The 26,752-nt window shown below is 37.6% G+C and overlaps 1 protein-coding gene across 7 annotated transcripts in view; it reads left to right on the forward strand.

Moving 5' to 3' along the window:
- The window catches only part of ITSN2 (intersectin 2), an 82,953-nt gene that overhangs the window by 24,810 nt on the left and 31,391 nt on the right, over positions 1–26,752 (forward strand). For 4 of the 7 annotated variants that reach the window (XM_026068098.1, XM_026068103.1, XM_026068097.1 and 1 more), the window contains exons 3-19: positions 6,155–6,247; positions 8,013–8,076; positions 8,722–8,877; positions 9,827–9,990; positions 11,374–11,574; positions 11,860–11,956; positions 13,501–13,643; positions 14,361–14,424; positions 16,283–16,420; positions 16,528–16,613; positions 17,512–17,774; positions 18,506–18,655; positions 18,840–18,980; positions 19,779–19,866; positions 20,483–20,622; positions 23,472–23,608; positions 25,649–26,091. In XM_026068098.1, coding sequence (XP_025923883.1) covers positions 6,155–6,247; positions 8,013–8,076; positions 8,722–8,877; positions 9,827–9,990; positions 11,374–11,574; positions 11,860–11,956; positions 13,501–13,643; positions 14,361–14,424; positions 16,283–16,420; positions 16,528–16,613; positions 17,512–17,774; positions 18,506–18,655; positions 18,840–18,980; positions 19,779–19,866; positions 20,483–20,622; positions 23,472–23,608; positions 25,649–26,091 — 2,568 coding nt within the window. The remainder of the gene's footprint in view (positions 1–6,154; positions 6,248–8,012; positions 8,077–8,721; positions 8,878–9,826; positions 9,991–11,373; positions 11,575–11,859; positions 11,957–13,500; positions 13,644–14,360; positions 14,425–16,282; positions 16,421–16,527; positions 16,614–17,511; positions 17,775–18,505; positions 18,656–18,839; positions 18,981–19,778; positions 19,867–20,482; positions 20,623–23,471; positions 23,609–25,648; positions 26,092–26,752) is intronic. The other 3 variants (XM_026068101.1, XM_026068102.1, XM_026068100.1) reach the window with 2 other exon arrangements.

Consider the following 26,752-nt stretch of genomic DNA (forward strand, 5'->3'; position numbering starts at 1 on the left):
CAAGCTGCCACATACCTATCTTGAAATTTTCCTGTCTTTAACATGGGATAAATATTTACTTAGGGTCATTATGGAGCTTTAATGCTATTTTTTTGATGGTTAAAAAGGTGGTGTATAATTACGAATCCTTGCGACTTGTGTGTACAAGGAACGCTCTTCCAATTTAGGTTTATTATCTCTGTGGAATTAATTAACTTTGTAGCTTGTAGGAGCCTGTTTTTGATTGCAGAAGAACAAACAAAACCTATCAGCAAAAACACACACAATCTTTGGAGAATGTGAGAAATGTCTTACAATTTTCCACAAGTGAAAAGGATGCTTTTATCATTTTCACTAATGATACTGGTTTCTATGCAGCTACCTCTTGCCTATGGGAAATACTAACCAGTGGCAAAGGTTTTACAGCAGCGTTTTCAAGATCCTTTACTTTTTTTCTTCTAGGAATGCAGTTTTTCCTCCTCCTTTTTCAATTGCAGCTTAGCCTTTTAAGGAGGGAACAGTGCTTGTTTCCATTTCATGTTGGTGGCCTGTCAAAGCAAGTCCTTTACTGTTTTCAGAAGATTGTCAGTCTGATGTAGTGTTGTAATGGCATTTGAAGAGCCATCATGCTGAAGTCCACGATCCTGTCATAACCAGACCCTCATATGCTCCTCCTTCTGTTTAGAATGAGCTTACAGGAGCAGAAAACGTTGTCTGATCCCCAGCATAGTTGCTTATTTCCAGCACTATGTAGGTGTGAGTGCCACCACATTGAATTTACTATAATATCTGTTATAGGAAGGTAAGTCGGTATATATTTTGTCATCTTGAGAGAAGTCTTGAAGGTACTTTAAATGAGTGATGTGTAGCACTGGATTGTTTGTGTCTGTCGTCCCGCATGTTCTTTTTAGGTAGGTAGAATCCACACTCAGAGTTCAGCCTTTCTTGAGTTTTGACCCCTGAAAATGCAATGTGGTCAACTACAGTGTTAGCTTCATTCAGGTGGATATTTCACATATGAAGTTGGGAAATAGCAAAGTAACCTCTCTTGAAGAAGAATGATTTTGAGATTTCCTCTTCTCAGAGAGATTCTATTATTTATTTATTTATTTATTTTCTCTCCTGAAGGGGCTTGATCAGGTACAGCTTTCAGGAGAGAAAGCCATATTGCGTCATGATTCTTCTCCCAGAAAAATGCCCTGGGACAATGGGCATTTAAACACATTCTTTTTAATTAAAATACTACTCTCTGGAGGATTTTCACTGTCAAGAGGTAATCATCAGAAAATTTTGATTTTTTTTTTTTGATGGATATTTCTGAAGAATACTTTGTGTTCTGTGAGACAATAGATTTTTTTACCACTTTTTTTAAAATTCTATTTTAATTTAATACTATTTTATTTTATCAGCGGTGTGGCAAACTTTTAATGCATCTTATGCACCTACTGCCAGCCAGCCTGTTTCAGGATGCCAGATGAGACTTCACACAAACTAAACCACATCTAAACCACCCAAAAGTACCAAAGGTTTAAATTTTTTAAAAGCATTTCCAGGCATCAGTAGTATGATGTTGTTTGGAGGTGCGTGATAAGAAGTGACATGGAATTGGGGCAGAATATATATTGCAGCAAAGATTCTGCTGGCAAAAGCAAGTCATCAACTTGTAAAGAATTTGAGAGCGCGAAAGCGTTTTATCTGTGAGGTCTTGGCTTTAGAGAGCCTACTTGACTGATTTATATGAAGATGAAAACCTTAAAGTATGCTCTAAAAAACTAGCTCACAAAAAAAAAAATTTGAAGTAAGAAAGATTAAGAGGTGTTATAATTTTTATCTTAATTAACACTGATGAAGGACAAACATGATCATGTATCCAGGTAATGCTTGTCTTCCTCGGAAGACAAATCATAGCACAGCCATCGGGTTGAGAGGAGTGATTCTTCCCTGCTGTTTGGTGCCTACAGACCATATCTGGAATACGCTGTCCTGTTCTGGACTACCAGTATGAGACAGATACTGGAGCAAGCAGGGCAGAGGTTACTGAGATGATCGGGGGCTTGAGCACGTGATGTACGAGAAGAGGCTGAGAGCTGGCTTTGTTCGTTAGGAAGTGAAAACTAAGGAGGAGGATCTTATTGCCGTCTTCAGTTACCTAATGGGAGAGAAAGTGGAGCCAGGCTTGTCTCAGAGGTGCTCAGAGAAAGCACAAGCTGTGATGGACGCAAGTTGGAAAATGGGAAATTCAGACTAGGTTTCTAGTTGCGTATTGGGATATGAGTTGGAAAAGAGAAATCAGTGAAACCTTTATATATGATGTGTTGGTGAGACTTGAATGTGCATATACTGGATCCCTACCAAAAAGATTTATTTATTTATTTATTTTTATACCAAGTTTTTTGATTGTCCAATGAATATTGACTTGTATTTATAAAACAATGATGTGTTCTATTCGGTCTGTCTTAAATTACTTTAGGTTAAAACTTAGTTTTCTGGGGCTTTCTACGTTCAATTGTAGACAAGTACCAAAAATCACACTGCTAGCCTGGGAGAACTGTGCTCACTCTCAGGTATGCTGCTCTCTAGATCCTTTTATCCTGCTGAGGAAAACATTACTTTTTAGGCTTAGCCACTTGTAAGGAATCACAGCTTTGTAAGGACTTTGTTTGGGTACTGTCTTGCTTTTTTTCCACTGCTTTTCTCGTTTCTCATTTCTGGCTGGAATACAGTGCATGTTTTCTCTTGACCTTCTGAATTAAGAAACCTAGTGCTGTGATAACTCCTTTTAAGCATCTTAAATTTCAAAATATTATTGGATGTTGATAGGTTGGTGTTGCTAAAATTGTCTGAAATGAATGTTTTCTTTTCATGTGTATTCATAAAGTATACATGTTTTTATGTTTTTACTTTAAAGTAGAACAACTGAATGATGCGGGAGTTGTTTTGCTTTGGTATTTAAGGTCCATTACACTACTCTCTTCCAGGGCTACAAAAGCCTTGATAGATGAGAGCATATCTCTATGGAATTACTCAGTCATCAGAAAAAAACAATTTCAGTCCCTGTCTCAGGGACAGGGAAAATCTGAAAATTTTCTTACCTTTGCAAAGAAATTATTTGCAGGTTCATCTTTTCAGGGTATGTGTTCAGTGAGTTTCCTGAAGCATTGGTGACATGTACTTCTGATAGTACGTATGCTCATAGCTAATGCTTTGACATGACCATAGCTACTTGGAGATTCTTTGCACTGTCTCACTGGGACTACATTAGAAGCACTCGTTGCTCTAATAGTGTTGGTTGCAGTCAAGGATTTTCTTTTTTGATGAAACTTATACTGGCAAAAAAAACTGTCATGGAGATAGTTGTTCTATTAATAAAGAAATACTTCTGCATATTCAGGAATTAATACAGGCTGTGCTAGTAACAGCATCATTTTAATGGTAGGATGTGCCTACAGGCTTTCTATTATAGCTGTACTGATCTTTTTTTTTTCTTTTTTTTTTTTCCAGCTAAGTTAGGATCAGCAATATGAAATATGAGGTCAAAATTGCCCACTCGACCAGGTTTTACCTTTTAGAAAGCTCTGTGTGCTGATCTCAAGGTTATTGGGGCAATGATGGCATTCCTGTGCGTGGCATCTCTGCATGTTAGGGAAAAGCGATAGCAGTCTTCTGAGACTGAGCATGCAAAAAATGTAGTATGCAGATAACGGTGAGATTCTTGTGGAGCGTTAATGAAGGAGGGTGTAAACATGAGTGAAGAGTAGGACACAAACGTTGAAACACTTCTTGAACAAGATGTTGAGGGTGCTAAGTTAATGTTAATTGTCATACAGCCRCAGGTGTGAAGATCTGGTGTCTCTTTACACTGCAAAGTTTTGGCGCTTTTAAGACAATACCATGTAGAACTTCAAATGTCAAGTTCTACAGGAAAACTCGTTTACCAGACTTTATTCAAAGGGGTGTTTTGTTGAATTTGCGCTGGAATATGAAATCAGGAGAGTTTCAAATTTGATTGCCATCTTCTGGCTCCCTTTGTGACATATTTATATCATATATTTATATTTAGACTCCTTTAATCCGAAGAAAGAAGTAAGCCTCTATTTTCCAAAGTGGGGGTTCTCTCAGCATGCAGAAAAGCTCTTTAATTGAGGCTATACTCAAAAAGAAAAAAAAATAGATCCTCAAGACTAACACTTGGAGGACCTTTACCAACTTCTTGGAAGTAGGGTGAGCATCTTGTCAGGGCTCTCAGCCGGTAAGTGTCCAAAACAGCCCGGTTTATGGAGGCACCAGCCAGGTGGAGGTCCTCAGTCCAACATGCTGATTTGTGATTCTCTCTCTCTCCTCCCCTCCTGTCCCCCCAAGCCCTTTCCCTTCTTGGAAAAATACTGAAAAATTCCTCTAGGGTGTGTTTCAAAAGGCAGGTTTGCTCTGGGAACAAGGCATCTTTGACTGCGGTGGTGCTGAGACAGTGGACAGATGGGCCAGCCTGTAAGCCTGGGCAGCCAGAAGCTGTGTGCTGAGCGGACAGTGCCGTATTTTATATCCCGTCCTTTCTGCTTCCTCCCAAGTGGGATGTCTTGTGTATTAAATGCATTAAGCGGCCTTCTTTGTACAGAGCTTTGGGAACCCCTGGAGAAGAGGGAAACAAAACTTTGAAGTTGGGTGCTTAAAAATTGCATCCTAATGTACTCCCACCTCTTTTGTCATTCATATTCATGGATTTCTGTTGTTGCTATGGGTTTTTTTGTTTTGTTTTGGGTTTTTTTTTGTATACTGTATGTCTTTACATACTAAGCAGCAGGGTAAGGAATTCCATGTGTAAATAAGCAAGGAGGGTGATAGTCTTAACACTCTTGCTGAGAGGCGACGTTAAACCTTTTTGGAAAATGTGTTTGCATATATGCATAAACAAAGACAAGCGAGATGATTCACATTGTTAATATGTATGTACGGGGATGTATGTTAGCTTGCCGTCCGCTAGCTTTGTTGTTAGGGGAAAGGGGGAATTCTTTGGAAAAAAGGCTGGGAAGAGCTCTTGAAGGCAATTTAATTGGTTCTGTTGGCTCTGAAATTAGGTTTATGCGGGAAACGGAAGCACTTTATAGTAACATTCTTTCTAAACACTCTGTGTTTTAAAGCAGCTTATTAATGTCTTATCAGAATTACTATTTATTTCTTTGACTAGTGTTTTTAGTGAGCAATAGGAATATTTGAGAACAGCTTAACAGTTCCTTGGAAGTGCTAAGGCTGAAAAGAATGTATTTTTAGAGATTTTTTTTTTTTAATAACCTTTCAGTGTTGTTTTGGGAGTTTCCATTCAGAGTGTTGGCTAACTCATTGATTGAAAACTTGAATTTTGTCAAAAGCTTCCCAACTAAAACATCATCTTAAAATGAAAACAAATTATTACTGGCTAAGCCCTTTTCCTGCAAAGGACACACACCCTGACACTTTTACTGTGGGATCAGACATATTTGAAAGTCATTCCCAGTTCTATTTGGTATATCAGCACCGCTCTGTAAGCATATTTATTCCTTGCAACTTAGCTTTGTTACTTTGAGGCTATAACGTGTGTGTGTGTGTGTGTGTGTGTGTGTGTATATATATATATAACATTATATATATTCACCATTGAAATACGGTAAGTTGAAATCATATCCTATTTAAAAAAAATCCAGAGTGTTGCTACTTTGTCATACGCAAACAATGTATTTTTGCTAGGAATCCCAATTTTAATTTTTGAGCACGGGCCGGGCAAAGCGTGAGCCGGCGTCTGGCAGCTGCGGTGTGTTCCCTTTCTGTCCGGGAACCTTTAAGGGCCGTCGACGCGTGGTTGTTTCCCGGTGAACCGGAGGAGCGTTTGGTTCACACGAAGCAGCGGAGCACCGCGCTTCCTGCCTGGGCCGCAAACAATCGGCAGCRGCAGGAAACTGCTCTGCGCCGCCTTGGAAGGACAGCACGGCTTGTTCGAAAGCCCGGTATAAAGCCACCGGGCTGAAGAATGGGCTCGGCTACCGCTCGCCCATCTGGGAAGCCGGGTTGGGTTTCGTCATATCCTTGCCAAACTGGTAGGAGCTGGGTGGGTCCAAATCTAATTCTGTCTCTCAAGAAACCGAGCTTTGATTTTTACGAGTGACGTGCTTTATTTTCAAAGATCTTCAATCTGTTGTTTTTTTAGGAGGCCCTAACATATGGGCCATCACCTCAGAAGAGCGGGCAAAGCATGACAAGCAGTTTGATAGCCTTAAACCCACAGGAGGCTACATTACAGGTTGGTCTGAGGTTCTGCATTATACATTAACTTCTGTGTACACATGAAGTGGCTTTGTAAAACAGTTTGAAAGCTATATCCTCTTCTAGCCCTTCCTTATGTGACCAGTAACCATACTTTCAGGGCATAAAAGCCCTAAAAAACCCTGTTAAACTTCTGCAAGCTTTAGGCCAAAATCTGGCCCAGCGATACTCTTTTATTAACCCTGACACCCCTGCAGCCAGCAGTTTTGTGCGGTTGTTCTGTCTAGTTTCAAAAAACAAGGAGTATCAGGCTAAACCCGTGCTCCGATGGGAGGCTGCCAAGGAGCACTCACAGTAGCTACTGTAGCACGGGAGGCCGGTGACACAAGAAGTGGCTCTCTTCAGTCAGAACAGTATTAGAGAGCACTGTGCTCTTAGAGAGCTTTGTTATCTGGGAAGAGGCCCGGGAAGAGATCCCAACAACTTGCACTCRTTAAAGACTGCTGGAAATTTATTAACCCTTGTGCCTGCCGCAAGTTCTGGGTAGGCTGATGGCGTTTTGCAATTGCCTGCCATTGATTACAGTCGCATTCAGGTTTTTCTTCTCTAAAACAGCTGGGACATGCTGCTGTACGCTACAGAATTTGCAGTTTTAAAAATGAAGAATCAGGAAAAGGCTCAAATTCGGTGGCCAAGGATGACTTAATGGATGTCCCCGCTCCTTGCGAGTGGGTGGGCACTAAAGACCAGCCCCGAGCACTTGGACTTGCCTTGCTTCACCACCCTGCAGTCCTTCTGCTCACTCCAGTGCCCCTATCTTTCCTCTTTTGGGGCCACAAAAGACTGAGGAAAGAGCAGGAAGCTGTCAGTTTGGAACGTGCAGATCTTCTGGCTAAGTGATATTGATATATCTATAGATAGATATATCTATAGATAGATATATCTCCTGATTTGGCCAAACAGCACTTGGAGTGTGTTAGTGTGTATTTTGCCACCAGCTGAAACATCTGCAGTCCCAGGGAGTTTGAGCCACATCTGGGCTGCATGCTGCATGTCTGCAGGCTTCGTTGTTTGTTTGGAAAGCACTTAAAATGAAAGGCTCTGTACGAATATAAGGGGAAAAAATGCAGGAAGAACAATCTGAAATCTTCGCTTTAAACATGTCTAATTCACTCCTGAGCAAGCACTAACAGTATTATCCATGTTTTATTATATGTCTGTTTAACAACACAGTCAGTACTGATTGATGTGGAACTTGGTGTGGATTTATACAACAGCTCCCATTCCCTCTCTGAAATGTTGAACTATTGAATGTTTCTCCGATGGATCTAAATATTATTTAGAATATGTTATTTTTTCAAAGTTTTCTGAAGGGGCAGTGCTGGGTCAAGTTAGATTGGATGAAGGAAAGAAAATAGCATGCTCATCCTTTCCTGTAAAAGGAATTAGATCAGAATTAAATTTTCAGTCATTTACATTGTATGGTATTTCTTTAAATCTTGCATCTATAAAAGTCTTGGCAGCTATTGATCTGCGACCTCTTAAAGCCTTTTATAACTATGTGACTCCACTTCTCGGAGCAAAGCGTTAAGATTACAGATTGCATCAATATCTGACAGCTGCTGTCACCCTGGAGTTATGTGGTGCTAAACTTCAGAGAGCTTAGCACCTAGCACGCTGGTCACTCTTGTGGAACCTGATTTCCAAAAGGGTCCTGGGGTCTTCTGAAGATACTGATGTTTGTAAATATCTTCATTCTTTTTTTCTTATCTCTTCATTCTTTTTTTTCTTATTTATCATAGGTGATCAAGCACGTACCTTTTTTTTACAGTCAGGTCTACCAGCTTCAGTCCTTGCTGAAATATGGTAAGTCATTCTTTACTATTTTTTTAAGATAGGACATGTGTAGCATTTGGGTATTATCTTCAGTATGTAGTGTTATATAAAAGATGCTTTCAGCAGTCAAAGTAGGAATGTTGTCTGAATCTGTGTTTTAATTTTACTGAATTTACTGAATATAGAGGAAGGATTGAACCCACATTTGTAAGAAAAATTTAGAAAGATACAGCTTTTTAGTTAAGCATTGGTACAAAGTTAATTCAAATCGGAACATCTTGAACACTGTCTTTAAAACTTAGTAAATGCTTTATGCAAAAGGTAATAATAAACTGTAGGGCATTCGTAGAGGGAAGTGCCTGTTGGAGTGCTGCAAAGGTGTTTGTTAAGCCTTGCCTCAATATTTTAAGTAATAATTTGTAAAAAGAGGTAAATGATCGGTTAATGAATTTCTGGAGGTACCAAATTGAATGTTATTTGGAAAACTAATAATACTAAAAACCTGTAGTAAGATTAAGTTTGGGGAAAAGTTATATGCTACTAAAATGGGAGTGGAAAAAATACCAAAAGTAGAAAACAAAGAAGAAATTTGAAAGCTTTACAATGTGTTAGTAGAAGGTCATTTGTAATACACTGTCATAGTACAGGAACTGGAAAAAATACCGTTCTTTGCAGCAGGTGTATGGAGGTAGCAACACCTGAAGCAGAAATTGTCATCTTTTGTGACTCCTCAGCCTTCACCAGAATACTGCGTTCATTTGGGGTACTTCATTATTATCAAGACGTGCACACACTAAAAGAAACTCAGTGGAGGCCCTTAATAATTAAGGAGTAAGAGGAATTTACTCATGAAGGAATATTAAAGAAAATGCATATTTTGATAAAATGCAAACTTAGTTTCTTCTTTAAACACGTAACGTGAACAGAAAGAATGATCGTGAAATGTTTGTGTTGTGCCTTAGGTTCTATTTTAATGAACAGAAATAGAATGAAGCAATGAAGGGGAAAATATAGCTAAATATTAAGTCTCTATCATTTTCTTGTGATTTTATTCACATCCTTATGCCTGGTCTGTTTAATAAGATTTCAGATTTTGTGTCTCACTTAGCAGCAGTTTTGTCAATTTGATTGTGTATGCACTGTGGCATATATTTCCTGATGTAGTTGAAATTCCTTTGTAAAAGCGCCAAAGGAAGAGGGTGTGTATCTCAGGCTTAAAAATATAATCTGTATACAGTTTTTCATAGTGGTATATGGTGTCTTTAGCAGCTTTCTGAATGACCGTGTGTCAGATTCTTGCATTAATTCCTTGCAATGCTAGATACTCATTTAAGGTAACTGATCTGGATAGTAGTACAGCAAGAGGCAGAACTGAGCTGTAACTGTAGCAACAAATGTTTCCTACTGAGCAGGAAAATACTGTTTTTCCAAACATCCTTCTAGTTTCCCCAGTGGTAAGTATTTAGTGAACAGCAACTTTAGAAACTGAATCCTATAGGAGTCTGTCAAGTGACTTATAGTGTTTGTCTACCTATATTAATATACTTTGAAGTCTAGGTAGATCTTCAACGCCCGTAGGTTGGCAAACTAGAAAAATCAAGTTCTGCAAACTTCTGAGGGTTTGTACATTGTCAAAGGTAGAAAATCTACAAATAGTTGCAATATCTGTTGTTTTCTTTTATAAAAAACAATAAATAAAATTGATAGAAAAGCTTCTTATTAAGTGAGAAAGTTGAATTCAAATTTCTTTCTTGTGCGCTTTTGTTCCTTTCTGTTTAAGGGCACTATCAGACCTGAACAAGGATGGAAAAATGGATCAACAGGAGTTTTCTATAGCCATGAAGCTCATCAAGCTGAAATTACAAGGACAGCATTTGCCTATGGTTCTCCCTCCTGTCATGAAACAAACGCCAGTATTTTCACCGTTAATGTCTGCTCGCTTTGGTACTTGTGAACATATAATTATTTAGTGCTCAGAGGTGAAAACCCCACAGTTTTGAGATTCATCTACAGTCAAATATAAGCATTAATTTGACCTCAGTTGTTGAGTGGATCAGTAAAGAAACAGGGATATTCTGATTTAGRAACTTTGCAAAACCTCTTTCTTGAGATTGAATGAGCTCCCCACACTTTTGATAATTTCATCCTTTGTAGAAATTTAGTAATACAGAAATAGTATAGACCTCACAGAATAACCTTCTGTTGAATTTTGACACGAGGTGCAAGAAGGCTGTTCACATCTGCCGTGTGACTTGCAGCCTGTCATTCTGTACTGAGGGTCTTTTCAGTCTCCTTCCTACTCATTCACCAATTTTATTTTTTATTTTTTTATCCTAAACTTAGCAAAAGCCAAAATTCTGGTAGGACAGTTGATTTTAAATCATTTTTTTCAAAATGAATCAGACTGCTTATTTTGATTATATAATTAATTTATATGATTAATTTAATACAATTATCTAACTTTTTTTCCTCTTCGCTGTGTTCTGGGATTCAGTGCATACCTGCCAGTTGATATTTTGTTTTATTTGTACAAAATACATGTAATGTATGGGCAAAATATATGTAATGACTTCTTCTAGACTACAAAATACAGCGTACATTTCTGTGTGCATGCACTGAAATTAAATGTGTGTATATATTCATTACATATGTGATTTAAATTGTCTGCCCAACACAAAATATTGTATGYGTGTCTGCATACAGGCTCATTCATTTGTATCATAGCTGCGGCTGGCATATAGTTCTTTAATGTTAACCTTCCATCATCTCATCTGCATCTTTCCTTCTCCCACAAGATTCAGCTAGTAATTCCAGTGCACTGATTAGCTTCAGGCAACTACTTTAAAGAAATCATTTGCTAGCCACGTGTCCCTAAATACGGACTTTTCACCCCTTACAGATCCTTCCAAGGCTTAGAAGAGACTCAGTTCAGAAGCAGTGTGAGCTTTTTTTTAGAACAGAGGTTGCCACAGCTTTGAGTTCAGTTATAACTCTCTCTCAAGGGCCAGACATAGCAGGGCTTGTAGAAGACGTAACTGTGTTGGTGGTAATAAAGAGTGAGATCTTAATGTTTTGTGAGATACTAGCTAGGTCTACTTTGAGAATGAATTGCTTGGTAGGAGTTTTTCTTTCATGTTCTTCAGTATTTTGTGTGTTCTCTGTGAACTGTTATCTAAACTTTAGAGAAAAAGTAAATTTTGCACATGAGCATCCATTTTTAGCTTGTTGTCTTTCTTGATGGGTGTAGCTTCTGCCTAGCATAATGGAGCCAATGTCTTGCTGGAGCCTCTGCAATATTAAATCATGAATTGTTTGAATTTGCTCTAGGAATGGGTAGTATGCCAAATCTGTCCATGCCAACATCTATGTCTATGATCACACCGTTAGCTCCCGTGTCCTCTCTGACCTCAGTGACTTCCATTCCTCCATTGGTCATCTCTGCTCCCCTGGTACCTTCTGTCAGTACCTCGTCGCTGCCAAATGGAACATCCAGCCTCCTTCAGCCTTTGTCCATACCTTTCTCCTCAAGTAAGTACAGTTTAATTCAGTACTCGGTTTCAGAGATATGCATCTCATTTTCTCTATGGGTAATTTCATACTGAAATACTAATCATTGCATATGAATTTAAAAAAATGTATTTTATCTAATGTTCACATTCATAGAATCAGTTATAACTAGTTAATCTTAGAAAGAAGATACTGATTAACTTTTCTTACTTGTATCAAAACCTTGAGTATTAATTATAAAGCATTACCTTATACCTGTTTGCGTTATAATCTTTTGTTCTGTTTCTTTTTGTTTCTTTGTTTCAGCACTGCCCCATACCAGTTCTTTTGCTCCCATGACAGGAGGGCTTGGTGGTACTAATATACAGAAGGCACAGTCACTAATTGATTTAGGATCTAGCAGGTATGACGGTTAAGCTTGAAATGATTATATCTTAAACTTGAGTAGTGTGCCTTTTAAAAATTATGCAATGTTTGTTTGTATTTTCAAAGTGTATTCGTAAAAAAAGAATTCTTAAATTTACTGAAAATGGAATTTAATATATTTTAACAAAACTGTCCAAAGTAGATGAGTTCAAACAAGAAGAAGTTGTGTCAAAAAATAAGGGAACGTACAACAGTAGTAAATAGAAGTAAAACTGATCAAGTGGTTATAAAAGCAATGTTTATGAATTGATGTGCTCATTTGTTTATAAATGGCACCACATAATTAGCAGGCATGTAGAAAGAGTATTAGTAATTTATCTGTGAATTCATTTTCTGAATAATGGAAAATTGTCTATGACGAAGCTCTAGAATCAATTAAATAGAGCAGATGATGACAAAGACTTACAAAGTGGTTTATCTAATTGGGCATTTAAGGAACAACCTCCCAAAAGACAATCCAGAGGGCATTTCAGCCTCTGCTCGAGCCCGGAAGGTGATTCAGAAGAGCTTGTTCCTCTCTGCTGCTTACACAAGGCGTCTTGGATGAACACGCATCTAACTTTGGACTCCTCATATAGACTCATATAGCTGATGTTAATAGGATGATTCTGGGCACAATGTGTGCCTGTAATCATCTCTTTTTATTTTATTATTTTTTTTAATCAGAATGCTTTCTACAAGTGCTGTCGCAGCGTTGCGAAATAGATCCTCTGCAGTGTTATTGTTGACAGCGTTCTCACCATCACGTCATCTAATTTAAAGTGCATCTATCCAACATAGTGCTGGAAAGGCTTTGCGTATGTTAGCATTCCTACTTTTATTACCTCAAGTGACACTGCAAATAGTGTTTTACTTGGGAGAGTAGAGAATTACCTTACCAAGCCAGGAGGTGCCCGATTTGTCTGATCTTCAAACATGGAAAACTATGAAAATCACAAGTGTTATAGTTAGAAGCTGTATAGGCACAACCAAGCACTTGGTCAGCACTATTCTGCAGAAACACAGTGAATAGGAAAAACTGTTTAGCCTGTAATTGTCGCTAATAGAAAGACAAAGGGAGAGATGGAAATAGTGGTTTCAACAACTTTACAAGCAGCTTTTGGCTGCAAATTTATCAGATTTTTTTTTTGTTCATGGTTTTATGTTTTTTATTCATTTACATTCCTCTTAAGTTTATTTCGACGTTTATCTCATGCTTCACAGTTCTTTTAAACAYCCTTGTGAAAGTTAAGATGCTTTCCTGTGCTCTCCTATAGTATTATGTTGCAGTGATCCATGAGTGAAATATGTGACGTAAATGCCTGTGATACCAAGGGGATAGGGTCTTTAATCCAAGAATTTCTTTTTAGATATGTGTTCCTAATTTCACAGTAGAATTTTATATTAATGTTGAAAATATGTATAGTAAGTTAGCAGAGGTAAAACTTTGGGGAAGTTTTTTTCATGTTCCCAGAAGATGCTGCATTTTCTGTTCCAGTGCCTGCTTATTAATTAACTTTTTTCTTTTTAATTATATTGCAGTTCAAATTCTTCCTCTAGTGCTTCACTAACTGGGAATTCACCAAAGATTGTATTCTCAGACTGGGCAGTTCCTCAGGCCTCCAGATTAAAATACAGGCAGAAATTTAACAGTCTTGATAAAAGCATGAGTGGATATTTGTCGGGTGAGTATGGCTTTTGATGTGGAGGGGGGAAGACAACAGTGTTTTCTGCCTCTGGAACCTGGAAGGCTTGGGGATGGAATCCTGGCTTGCTAAAATGGTGGAAGTCTTTTGACTTAACATGTGAAATCAAAGCTGAAATTGTTAACATTTGGATCGTTAGGAGAGCGTTGGGCGTAAAGTCAGTATGTATGTCTGTAGCTGACCAGATTTCTCATCTCGAGTACTTACCAAGCCTCTGCCTCAGTTTTCCAGTCTGTAGAGGGGAGGACACTTCTCTCTTTTGAAAGGGACTCTTAATACTTTTCATCTTGTTCAGCTAATTTTGGGCTGAAGGTTTCACTTGTCTGCCTAGCAAGGTGTGTTGTTCTCTGTCAACTAATAAAAGTTGACGACTTTCCAGCTTACTAGCTCAAACTTAAGGCAGACCATAGCTGTTACAGGAACACAGCTGATGCAGATTACCATAAATACTCATTTTCATGTCAGTTTTTCAGTTCTGAGCTTTGAGTGAAAAAAGCACCCAAGAATACTTAAATCTTGTTTGGATTGTAGTACCTGTTGTTAAGCTTGTAAATAATACCAACTGTTAGCCATTAGTGAAAGTGGATTAGATTAATATTAAAAAACTACTTGTCCCAGTTTATGACCTGTTTTGCTACATGTGAATCTTTGGACAAAGTATTGCTTTTTGTTTAATATTGTAATCTCTTCACTAAGGATTTCAAGCAAGGAATGCCCTTCTGCAATCAAACCTTTCACAGACTCAGCTGGCTACTATTTGGTAAGTTTAGTTACTGATTATGAAGTCAAGGCACTTATAGCATTAGGGAGGAAAGGTGCCTTATTCAGCACGAATTTATGAAGGGACACCATAGATCTAAAATCATAAACTGGAACTCGGCTACTACTTAAGCTGCTTTGTTCCTTAGTAAATTTTCAAAAGGCTACTCTGCTTAGTATGATCAGTGTTTTACTCTTTGTTGAACTCTATACACACAGATACCGACTTCAATTTTAGATTCAGTGATGAGCTGTTTAAGTTGAGCTGAAGGTCTGTTTGTTTTAAAAGTAGTCTTCTGAAACAAAAGATAGTCTGAGCTTGTTAGTTTTAGTATATAATGAGAGGTRTTAGAAAAGCAGTAGCTCTTCAGATTTTTGTTTCCTGTAGTTTCCGTAAAGATATCTACGTATTACACATTTGTTAAGACTTGTCTTTGCTGTGATGTAAATAGTTGCAGTTGTCTGAAAGCTTGAATAATCTGCCTTTGAGCTGTTAGATATAGCAATTTGGATTTTGCCTGTAGATGTTTATGCATAAACTCAGATGTTTATGCATAAACTTTACTGTCYCAGAGGAATTTACACTAGCTTTGCGCTTTACAGATCTCTCTGAGGCAGTTCCCTTTTTTCTTCTTTTCATCTTTATCTCGGGGGCAGTCATTTGTTTGTCTCTACCAGCAGCAAGTTGAAATATTCCCCGTATTAGTTTAGCTGGTTTGGTTGCATGCTGTGAGGGCGAAAATAGCGTGTCAGGCTGTATTCACTCGCTCTGGAGTGGATGAATAAAGCAGGTACACAGTGACTGTTCTCCTCCAACATGCCTAGACTGAAGATATCGGTAGCCAATGCAAGGAGGTCTGTGAACCCATTCAGAGGATTAACTGGCTAAGTCACAGTTTTGTCCAAAGTAAGGAAATACTGATATTTGTACTGGTGTAAGGTATTCACGGTAGTTACTGTATAATGGTAATGTTATGCGTGAGTAGTTTTGGTCTGTCAGCCTAATAAAAATCTCATTTCATCATCTCTTGCTTTTGTTTTTTTTCTGGATTTTTTTTCTGCTTAATACTTTTTGATCAACTGTGTGTGTGGAAAAAAATGGCATGAGCAGTTATTTTATTAAGCATTTCAACTCTGTTCAGTCAAAGGACACATTCCTGCAGTTATATTTACATAGAGTATTCTTTGAGAGAGGTTCCTGCTTTCTTGCCTCCATCTCTGGAAGCATTTCATGGTTTTTCCCCTGTGTGGCAAGCATTTTAGGTACAAGGAAGCTAATGTTATGACTGTGTGTTCTGCCTCCTTGTTAGAGAGGGCAGGTGATCCTTTTCCTGCCTTTTGCAAGGAGCTCTGCAGTAGCTTCCATCTTCCCTGCAGCACTGGCAGCTGCACTGCCATGGAGACACAAGGGGGAAAAAAAATTCTGTGCAAAGGTTCCTACAGTGGAAATTGGATGTAATTTTATATAATGCTTTTTTTAAGGGAAGAATGAGTTTAAAAAATGGGTTCTGTCATGTAGGGCTGGTTAAGAACAGGCCTGGATTCTGTTCCCAGCTCTTGCATTGGTGATGCAACAAATCAAAGTCACTTAACCTTTCCTATCCTCATTTACCTTTTTTAGTTTTTTTTTTTTTTTTTTTTGGTATTTTTTTTACTTTTCTTTATAACAGCATATTATTAAACAGAATAATATCTCCTTTTATCCACTGCTGATTTTAGTAATTCTAATTATCTTTACACATCATTTCACAGGAATTCTCCATTGAGAAAAAATTATTTTACAGTAAATTGTTTCAGCTATCATTTGTGAGCGATTGTGATGYTTAGTTCTAATTAGAATTGTTATTAAAACTGTGCAGGTCGCTGGCTGATATTGATGGAGATGGACAGCTGAAAGCTGATGAGTTTGTGTTAGCCATGCATCTAACTGATATGGCCAAAGCTGGACAGCCTCTGCCACTAACTCTGCCTCTTGAACTGGTGCCACCTTCTTTCAGGTGAATTACTGAGGACAGTGAAACGTAATATATTTTCAGTGGAATTGTTTTCTACAAACAAAATAACTTTGTGTTATTTCTCCCCCCCCCCACACACACACACACAGAAGTGGAAAATACACTGAAAATATAAATGGAACTCTGCCATCTTACCAGCCTGTGCAAGAGGAGGAGCCACAGAAAAAACAGCCAGGTAAAGTATGGTTYTTGGTCTCATTCTTAATGTATAGGGCTGTCTTCAAAGGGTACTGAAACATATAGAAGGTAGGAGACATAATTAAATCCCAAAGGGGCTTCATTTCAGAAGCTAGATCCTGTTCATCTTGGGTGGAAGGAAGGTCATTAAGAAGATAGTCAGCCAATTACTGCTAATAAAATTGAGAAAGCAGAGATAGGGGCTATATTTAGCTTAGGAAAGGAGAAGTGCGCTGTTCTCAGTAGCATTAATAATGTATTTTGGAAAAGAAATCCTTCATGGCCAAATATTTCTGTGACGTGGAAAAGTTGTTGGCATTACTTTGTTCTGCTCGTGGAGGATTTTGAAACCAAGAGATCCCAGTGTTGTTCAATTACCTGAAAACTATGCTGTGTACAAATTATATATAGATTCTGCTGTCATCTTCCAGATGCTACTAGCAAAGATCTCTTAAAGAAGTGTATGACACAACTTGATTCTCTTTTTGGAAGGGTGGTTGCTTAAAGCCTAGGTCATTCCTGTGTATCTCTTCTTATCCTATACTGCAGTAATTGAGCTTGATCCTGTTTTGTTTCCTGCTGTTTTTAACTTTAGGATAATTTTCAGAGAACTGCTCTTCTTAAAAACTCCTTCTCAGTGTATTAATGTTTCTTGCRTAATGGAAAACCTGTTTCCTTTCAAGAAGAGTCTTTTGCTAGTTTATAGAAGCATTAATACTGACATTTTTAAAAGGAAAAACAATACTTTAATGAATGCATATTGCTTAAATTATCCATGATCCAACAACCTCAGCTCACCAATAAGAAAGTATATATCATTAGGGGCATAACAGAGGTACTTGTTTGGGAGCAATATTTTATATAGGACAGAACTGAACTACCTTTCCTTATTTTAGTGACATTTGAGGACAAAAGGAAAGCAAACTATGAGAGGGGAAATATGGAGCTGGAAAAACGCCGTCAGGTCCTGCTGGAGCAGCAGCAGAGAGAGGCRGAACGTAAGGCTCAGAAAGAAAGAGAAGAACAGGAGCGAAGAGAGCGGGAACGTCAGGAGCAGGAACGGAAAAAACAACTTGAAATGGAAAGGCAGCTGGAGAGACAACGAGAGCTGGAAAGACAAAGGGAAGAAGAAAGGAGGAAAGAAATAGAAAGGCGGGAGGTTGTTTTCTTGAAATTATATTTTAATGCTTTAAGGAATGTGTACATGCATATAGTACCCACTTGATGGAGCGTTCAGGATTTGACTGTTGGCTGTGGCTCAGTGTCCGTGCCTGGCTATTGGCAAGCTGTTTTGGAGACTATCATTACTGTCTGAAAACWCTATATCTTTTTTTAAATGAATGAGGTGTTGGTATATGTTAAAGTTTTCAGATATTTCATAGCACAGGTGAGATTTTCTTGGACGGATTTCTTAGAAACCTGTAAAAAAAAAAAAAATTTTTAATCTGTATCCTAAGCAAGATTCTACTAACTCACAATTGATAATATTTTGCCTGCTGATCCTGAGACAGGTTTGGTTTTACTGGGTGTCTCTGGGCATACTAAGACTTGCATATTTTATGTARCTCTGTGAAATACTCGGAGGTTATGAGTAATATCTGTCACTAATACACTCATTTATGCACATAAATTTAAGAAAAATTTTAAATTTATGTGCATAAATGTTTTATGTGCATAAAGTTTTTCTTCATCAGGAGTTAGGTGCATGGCATGAAGAGTCCTATAGCATCATTGCCTCTGTTCTTTGATGCTGAARTATATAAAAATCACTTGAAAAAAACCAATTCTTTACATTGCTGTTACACTATTTACAAGCGAGCATATTATATTGAATAATAGTCTCTGTTTTGTATCTCCATTGTGATTAAGACTGATTTAATTTCTCTCTAGGCAGCTAAGCAAGAACTTGAGCGCCAACGACGATTGGAATGGGAGAGAATTCGTCGCCAAGATCTTCTTAATCAACGTAACAGGGAACAAGAAGAAATTGTCAAGTTGACCTCTAGGAAGAAGAGCCTTAATCTTGAATTAGAAGCCCTAGTAAGACACAAATTTCATTACCTATCTTTAAATGAAGTACAGTATTTTAAAGCACGTGCTGCTTAGGATATACATTCATGTCCTGTAAGGAATTTTGCTTTGCTTTGGGTGAGCAATTCAAAGGAGATGTCTTGGGTTGTTTTAAGAATTGCTCATGTATAATTTTCTTTTGATTTCTTTCTAGACGGACAAACATCATCAGATCTCAGACAGATTGCAAGATATTCGAAGCAAAAAGCAAATTCGGAAAACTGAGCTGGAGGCTTTAGATAAGAAATATGACCAAGGAATTATGGAAGTCAAGCAACTACAACAACAGCTTCAGGTATGTAGCTTTCATTTAAGTTTGTAACTCTTCTTTGTTTCCCATTCTGTGTTTCTGTACCGCTGTTGATAATAAGTTTCAGTAGGGAGGAATAACGAATCAGTTTGATTACAGTGCGGAGAGGAAATTGGCAAAGCCATCGACATTCCAGAGGCTGTTAATTTTCTTTGCAGTGCTAAAGAAATGATTACATGTGCTGCAAGTTGATAGTAGAATGATGACAGTAATCAAAACCTCAGCCACACTTTTATAAACAGGCAACAGAGACTTCTCTTTAATTATGGATTCTTATATGGCTCCAGACACAMATTTTTGAGGAATATTTTTCTGTATGGAGAGCAAAAAGTGCGAGGCTGAGTTAGTCTTTTCTCCAGGCAGAATTAGCTTTCTGTTCTTGTTTTGGGGGATTTTTTTTTTTCTCCTTCAAATAACAAGACATGAATTACTTCAAAATAGCTAACTGCTATCTGCTCTTGTGTGTCAGAGCAAGTTGTTGTTCTATGTTAGATGTGAGGCGGTCAACATAATGTTCTCGTGATAATATTTATACTTCTAGGAAGTCTGTTAAATGTGTCTTTTCCATCTGTGTTAATGTTTGTGGGTTGAAAAGATTTAATTTTTAATAGTATTTATATTGRGAGTGTAAAAGAAGTCAGTTTTTCCTCTTCCCCGTAATGAAAATATGTAACAATGTTTAATTAACATGAATTTAAATTATATTTGAAAATTTACCCCATTTTTAGTTACTGATATATAAACAATATTAAAAATTTGTTATGTTCTCTCCAATATCTACAGGAGTATCAGAATAAACTAATCTATTTAGTTCCTGAAAAGAAATTGTTAAGTGAAAGAATTAAAAACATTCAGCTTGACAACACTCAGAGTAAGTGTCTGCAAATGAATTCTCTTTGGTTTTCATTGCCAGTTTTTCATCACTCATAGAAAAGATTCAAAGATATAGGGGTATTAATCAAACCATTTATATTGTTAGTGTATGGCAACTTAAAATTGTTATATCTACTTTCTTATTTCCTTTATGTTCTAAATGCAGGCAAACAGAGATATTTTCCTGAGAAGGCAAGGATTTTGCTTGAAACTCTATTTATGCAGACTGTACAGCACACAGATACTATGATCCTTATTAACACCTTGTCTTTTTTGGTAGTGTAAAATCAGGAGAGTTCATTTACATAAAATTTACACTGGTCTTTACACTAAAGCACTCTAGAAGTCCCCACCTTCAGAAGCTTCCTATGGATCAGTCTAAAATRATATAAAAACAAATTGCAAATTATTTTTTGGTATATATTAGATGTAATGTCTGTGAGTCTCAGGTGTTGGGCCCAGCTCTTCTCTGTACTCTATAAGAACAGAATAGTAAATCAGGGAATTTCTGTGAGAACAGAGATGCTGAATTTGGAGTGTATGTGTATTAGGAAGAAGTAAAATAATTCATGAAAACACAAATCCTTTTAAAAGGCTTGTTTTTCCTTCTGCAGGTACAGGGATCAGTTCAGTTCACAGGAAGTCCTTAGAAAAGGAAGAATTATGCCAAAGACTTAAGGAACAACTAGATGCCCTTGAAAAAGAAACTGCTTCTAAACTTTCTGAAATGGATGCATTTAACAGTCAGCTTAAGGTAGGTGCATTTCTCTAAATACATAGTGTTACACTGGTAAGCACTATCTTTGTTTTTCTGTGCAGTCATAAAGATCGATGGTAGTTCCACCAGGTTGTGGGGTTTTGGGGGGGGTTGTTTGTTTGTTTGTTTTGTGCTGGTCTTTTACATAGCTCCACTTCCAAAAGCCTTTCCCAACTTTGAATGTCAAATAAGAATTACCAAAGGTCTTGCAGCAAATAAATAGTGCAATAAAAATGCATTTTAAACTAATATATTAAAATACTAACATCTTGCTAATCATTGCTTTGCATGAATCAACTATTGCTCACTCTCAACCTGTGCCCTCTAGAATTTGTTTTGAATTGGAGTCAAAGTTTCTCAGGCCCTTGCAAATTCTGCCCCTATGATACTGAGGTTTTATTGACTACCTTTTTTGAATTGTGGATTTAGTATTTAACTTTTAATAAAAGAAATACAGGGTTTCACAGTACATCATACAAGATCTGGTGGCAGACTCAGGTGCTGTTCTAKAAGTAACATAGGCCACTTATTTGTGTAGAAGTTAATAAACGCTGGCTACTGGACCTGAAGGCATTTTTGTTTCAGAGACGACTCTTGACTCACCTAAAAATGCATGCAGTTTTCAGGCAGGCTCGCACGTATCCCCTTAACTTTATTTGCCAGGTTATTCATAATGGCAATGATGTGGACTTTATTCTGAAGTAATGGTTTTATGTTGGGCTAATGTGAGGGCCGTACACCATTCATTAAAAAGAACACAAGGAAAAATTTGTAGGCATTTAAAAAGTGTGTTTTTCTTTAGAAGATGCCTTCATGTAACATTGGTTACATGTGTTTTTAGTTACTCATTTACTTGCATGGCTTGCTATGTTCAGTGAGTGCATCCACAATTGAGCCTTCCCTAAAATATGTTTTTAAAAATACATTGCAAAGTTTAATTGGCTTTTTATCTGCCTTATCTTACAGTGTGAGAATATGGATGATTCTGTTCTTCAGTGCCTTTTGTCTCTGCTAAGCTGTCTCAACAACCTCTTCCTCTTACTTAAGGTTATTTTCTAATCTTTGGCTCTTCTGCTTTTTAATTATTTCGCAGTTTTTTTCTCTGCTTACCCTTTCTGTTTGGGTATATGACCTCTATTAAACAAATTTTCCTAAAAGAAAATCACTAGGCTTTTTCTTTCTGCTTGCTTATAAATGCTCTTAAAAACTTAAAATGTTACCTGCCTAGAAAGCCAAACTGCAGAATACTGATATCCATCTTACTTGTTAATAGACTGTGTTCACTAAGTTGTTTTACCCAGATATTTTTCTTTTTAGATAAGATAACATCAGGGGGAAAAAAAAAATCTGTCTCAGATGGAAATAGTGTCTTCCTCCACCTTTCCATCTTTTGCTGTCTACCTGTCTCACGTGCATGCGTCCTTGCATCTTGAGCCTGAGTCAGGTGTCAGAAGAGTTTAGAAGAGTCTAGAAATAGCATCAATGCCACGGATGTGACCTATGACATCCCAAATGCAGTGCTATTAAACCTCCAGATTAACCCAGCACTAAAGCTTAATTGCTGTTTTCCCTCAACACTGCTTTTGCCTGCTGGGGTCAGATATCTCATAAATCCTCATAAATTATTCTCAGAATTATTTAACTGACTTTTCCATCCTGCAAAAGGATTATTCTCTCCTTAAAATGAAAACACAAGTTGTTGTTTTTTTTTTATGATGAAAACTTGTTTCCACAGTGATCCTCAAAGTGAGAAGAAAGTATTCTCAGCTAAATATGTTTGGGGGGAAAAAAAGTAAATTGCTGGGTTTAGTTTATTGTTACAGAGACTTGCACTGCTGCAGAAGTCTTGTTATCTTGCCTTTTTCATGTAAATTAGACTGTATTTCTTAGGCAACATGATTATTGGCATAGGTGCATATTGCAGTGGGAATAGGTCATTTTAATTGCTTTATTTGTATTTATGAAAGGTCAGGATATACCTATTGCCTTGCTCAATGTGTGTAGCACTAGCATGCCTGAGAAAAAATGATGTAGTATCCCACAAATCATTTGTGACATTGTGAAGGACGTTCTAAAGCATTACTGGTAAAGTTTTGTTTTGTTTTGTTTTTTCTGTAAATCTAATTATCCCAAGAATTCATGATGATGTTTTGCTTGAAAAAGTTTGTAATCAAATAAGAATTGAAGGATTTGATCAACAGGAATGGAATAAAATTATAAAGACTCTAGCGTGAGTTAGTGTCTTTAGGCTACAGCTTCCCACTGTGGTAGGCCTAGTGAATATTTTTATTGGGTTTTCTGATTTTAATATGGGAGTGATCATCCCCGTTCTGCTGGAGTTATTTTTGTCTTCTGTTTGAGCCTAGCACTTCTCAGCTGTATTTTACAGCTGTGAATGAAGAGGAAAAAAGACGGACGGTGAACTCGGGTTTATGGTGTTGCGTTGGCTTCGGTTAAAGCCTGCCTCCTCAACAAACGTGTCTTCTGGTTATTTAAAATAGGCTTCATTGTCCTCATTGTCCTTAGATAATGTTGTGTTTCATTACTCGGTTTCATATTTTCCCATTTCTTCTGTCATATTTCCATTTCCAGCAGGGCCATGACTGGAAGGGCTCCTTGAAAGCCTAAGTTACATAAACGGCTCTGCAAACCTGCCAGCTATTTTTATACTTTTGTTTTTTTTGACTTCCCTTACAGTGACTTTCAGGGGCTATTAATAACTTAATATCATTTTGTCCATTTGTATTAGAACTTGGTTCACAAAGCATTAAAATGCCTGGATGCTTTTCTCAAAAAAAAAATAAAATAAAATTCTTTTGATGTCCTTCATTGTGTTTCCTCATTAGGACCTGAGAGAAAGTTATAACACACAGCAATTAGCCTTGGAGCAGCTCCACAGGATCAAACAGGATAAAATAAGAGAGGTAGAAAAAAGAAGAGCTGAACTGGCACGGAAAAAGCGACTGGAAGATGAGGCTGCAAGGTACCRTGTCCAAAAAGTATCAGCATCCAGTTTCTGAAGCAAAATAATGCTGTGGTGATTTAAGACATTAATTGTAATGAGCAAGAAGTCTAATTGGTAAAAACACATCCTAGTTGCCTTAGAGAAAATTTTTAATATGAGGTACCACTGATATAAGATGGTTTGACTTTCCTCCTCCAATCTGTTTTTATCTTCCTGTTCTTTAGAAAACTTGAAACTAGAAAATTTGAAGTTGATGGATAAATAGTCCAAGTAGTTACTTTTCCTGTAAGGATTTTTAGCTTAACACACRATTCTCACACATTTAAATTTCCGTATACTTTCTGCTTTGTTTTGCTGACCTTGAAAAGATCTGGTCCATTTGCTTAGAAATGGAAATTCCAATAGAGACTCCAGACAGTTGTGATATTTGTAGTCACSTGATATTTAAGAAAACAGGAGAGACACTGACTGCTTAATTCCCGTATTAATCTTGAAAGTTGGATGAGTGAGCAAATTTTTAGTTTTAAGTTTTGGGTTCTTTTTTTAAAAGAGCAATGAGAAAATTCAAATACGTCTTTAAGAAAGGATCATTTCTTCTTTCATGTATTTGATGCTGTTTTTGCTAAGCCAAGCCTTGTATCAAACACCCAGACTTACTTTTCTCTCTTCTCCTTTTCTTATGGCCTCACTTGCAACTGGTTTTTATTTGCYTGAGTTTTGCCAATTAAGAAATTGTAGCTTTTAGGTTTTGATATTGCCTGTCTTAGGTCTCTCTGGACCTTCTACTATCAGCTGACTGTTTTACTGCTGTAACTTTGGTGGTGGAGTTTAATAGTCCCAGACTGAAATAGTGCCAGGGAATTAGGTGGATGAGTGCTTTCAGTGGTGAGTCCTCAGCTCTGGCATTTCTTTGTTGTACTAGTTTCACTTTTCTTAATCGGGTTTTTCCTATGAGAACAGAAAGTTGCTGTATTTTGTGAGATTTTCTTTTCTGATGATTCTGACTTGCTTTGACAGTTTTGAATGAAACAGAGTTAATAATCTTTAGTATTCATCATTCATGGTCTTAACTCATGACATCTTTTTTCTACAATAATGTGATAAGAATTTTGTRACGTTTGTGGCAGTCGTTTTAAGAGGACAGTACGCCACCCGTACCACGATGTCCTGTTAACTTTTCTGTTGTCTACAACTGTATGAGAGAGGTAACACTATTACTGCATAGCTCCTACCCAACCTTGTCATGGGTCTGAAAACGCAATAAAACGGCTGTCAGATCGGTGGACTTTCCCCACTGACTCGGTACAGCAGCCTCCTCTAGGCGTGATCCCTCGTCAGGAATCCCTTCAGAAAGCTGTGGCCCCAAGGCCAGGACAGCTGGTAAGACCAGAAGAATGGCCTGTCAGCTAAAATGCAGTGACTTTAAGGGTGTTCATCTGGATAATGACTTGTCAGGCAAGATGAGGCACAGGTTAAAATCTGGGTAACTTCACAGAATACAGACGGATTTCCAGATTCTCTCTCTCTTTCTCTCTGCTAAGGAGTGTGGTTTGGCAGCCGAGGGCGTAAACATGCTGAATARATTGCCACCGCTGAAGACAAGGAAGTAAAGCAGCAGAGATCAATATGCAAAGACTATTTTTATGCATCTGCCAGAGGCTAATTCTGTTATTGAATCTGTTTGGAAATCTTAGTTTGCAATCAAGAGATTTGGATACTACCTTGGCAGAAAGCCTAAAACCACCCTTGTTAAGTTACAGATCACTTCTTGCTCCTAAGAATGTAGGTGAGCAGAAGTGCCCACGGAGGCACTGCACAAGTAACCACGTCACAGCGTTTCTGTAGGAAGACTCTTAATCCGTTTGTTATTTRTATGAGAAATATACTGGCATACACATTAGGCAAAGCACAGTCTCCTCCCAAAGAGTTTATGGCCTAGAATGAAAAGAAACCATAACTGTAGACACAGCTTTACTTACAAGTGCAGGTTTTTATACTTACAAGTGCATCTCATTCATTTTTATRTCTATGTTTTCCTATCCTCCTTCCTTTTTTAAGGAAAGCAAAACGGGAGAAAGAGAACCAATGGCAGGAAAACATCCGAAGGGAAGAAGAGGAGAAAAAAAAGCGATTAGAGGAAGAACGAATGCAGGAAAAAATCCAAGAAAAACAGAAAGCTGAAGAAGCAGTTGCTGTGATGAGAGAAAGGAGAAATCAACAGCTTCATGAAGAGGACAGCAAAAACAAGCAAGCTGAGATGCTGAGAGAAGCAGAACAACAAAGGCAGAGGCAACTGGAAGAAGATAAAAGGAAGCAAGAACAAATTGCAAAAGAAGCTGAGGAGAGGCGTAAGCAGAATGAAGAACTAAAGAAAAGAAAAGAAGTGACCAGCTCTCAAGAGACAGAGAAACGCATTTCTAAATTAAACATAAATGAGAAGTTTGCAGATCTGCTGAAACCAACAGAGAGTAAAGTTTTTAAGCCACCATGGAAAAATGAAGGTACATGAATGAAAATGAAGATTCTTTTGGAATTTTTTGTTTTAATCATTCTTATTTTCTTGAATGTCACTTCATTCTTTAGCTGTCTTGTTGTTAACATGACAATATGGCAGGTTTATTGTCTAAAATATTATTAGAAAAGCAATACTCCATGTCTTTAGTTTGGTATAAATCATACTAGTTCTATTAACTTCAGCTGGGTTTTATCAATTTTCAGCACCTATGGCTCTGCGACAAATCTTTTGGTGATCTTGGCCAACAAATCATGGCATCTGGAAACAGTAATATTTTAGCTTTCTTACAAGGCTTGAACTTTGTCATTAAAGCAGAATGCTAACACAGCAGAGCTTTGTTAGATGATGGGTGCATGAACAGGTAACCCCCAGTGACGTGAATTATTAACATTGCAGTCCACTTTGTTTCTGTATTAACCTGTGCATCTTATTAGCAAAAAGAACTGAAGTCAACCTAACTTTATTTGTGGGACCTTGAAAAATGCTGATAAAACAGTATTTTCATTAAAACCAGTTTTGATTAGTTCTCTCGTTCATTAGATCTCATCAGTTTTTTTTTAAGCCAGGTTTRTCACTGAGTTCAGCAAGAACCAAGTCAGGGCTGTACTGACAGATTTTTGCACGTCTCAGCTACACCTTGAAAAATG

This window comes from Apteryx rowi, unplaced genomic scaffold, assembly GCF_003343035.1.
Source record: "Apteryx rowi isolate R43461 unplaced genomic scaffold, aptRow1 scaffold_269, whole genome shotgun sequence".
Taxonomy (NCBI): domain Eukaryota; kingdom Metazoa; phylum Chordata; class Aves; order Apterygiformes; family Apterygidae; genus Apteryx; species Apteryx rowi.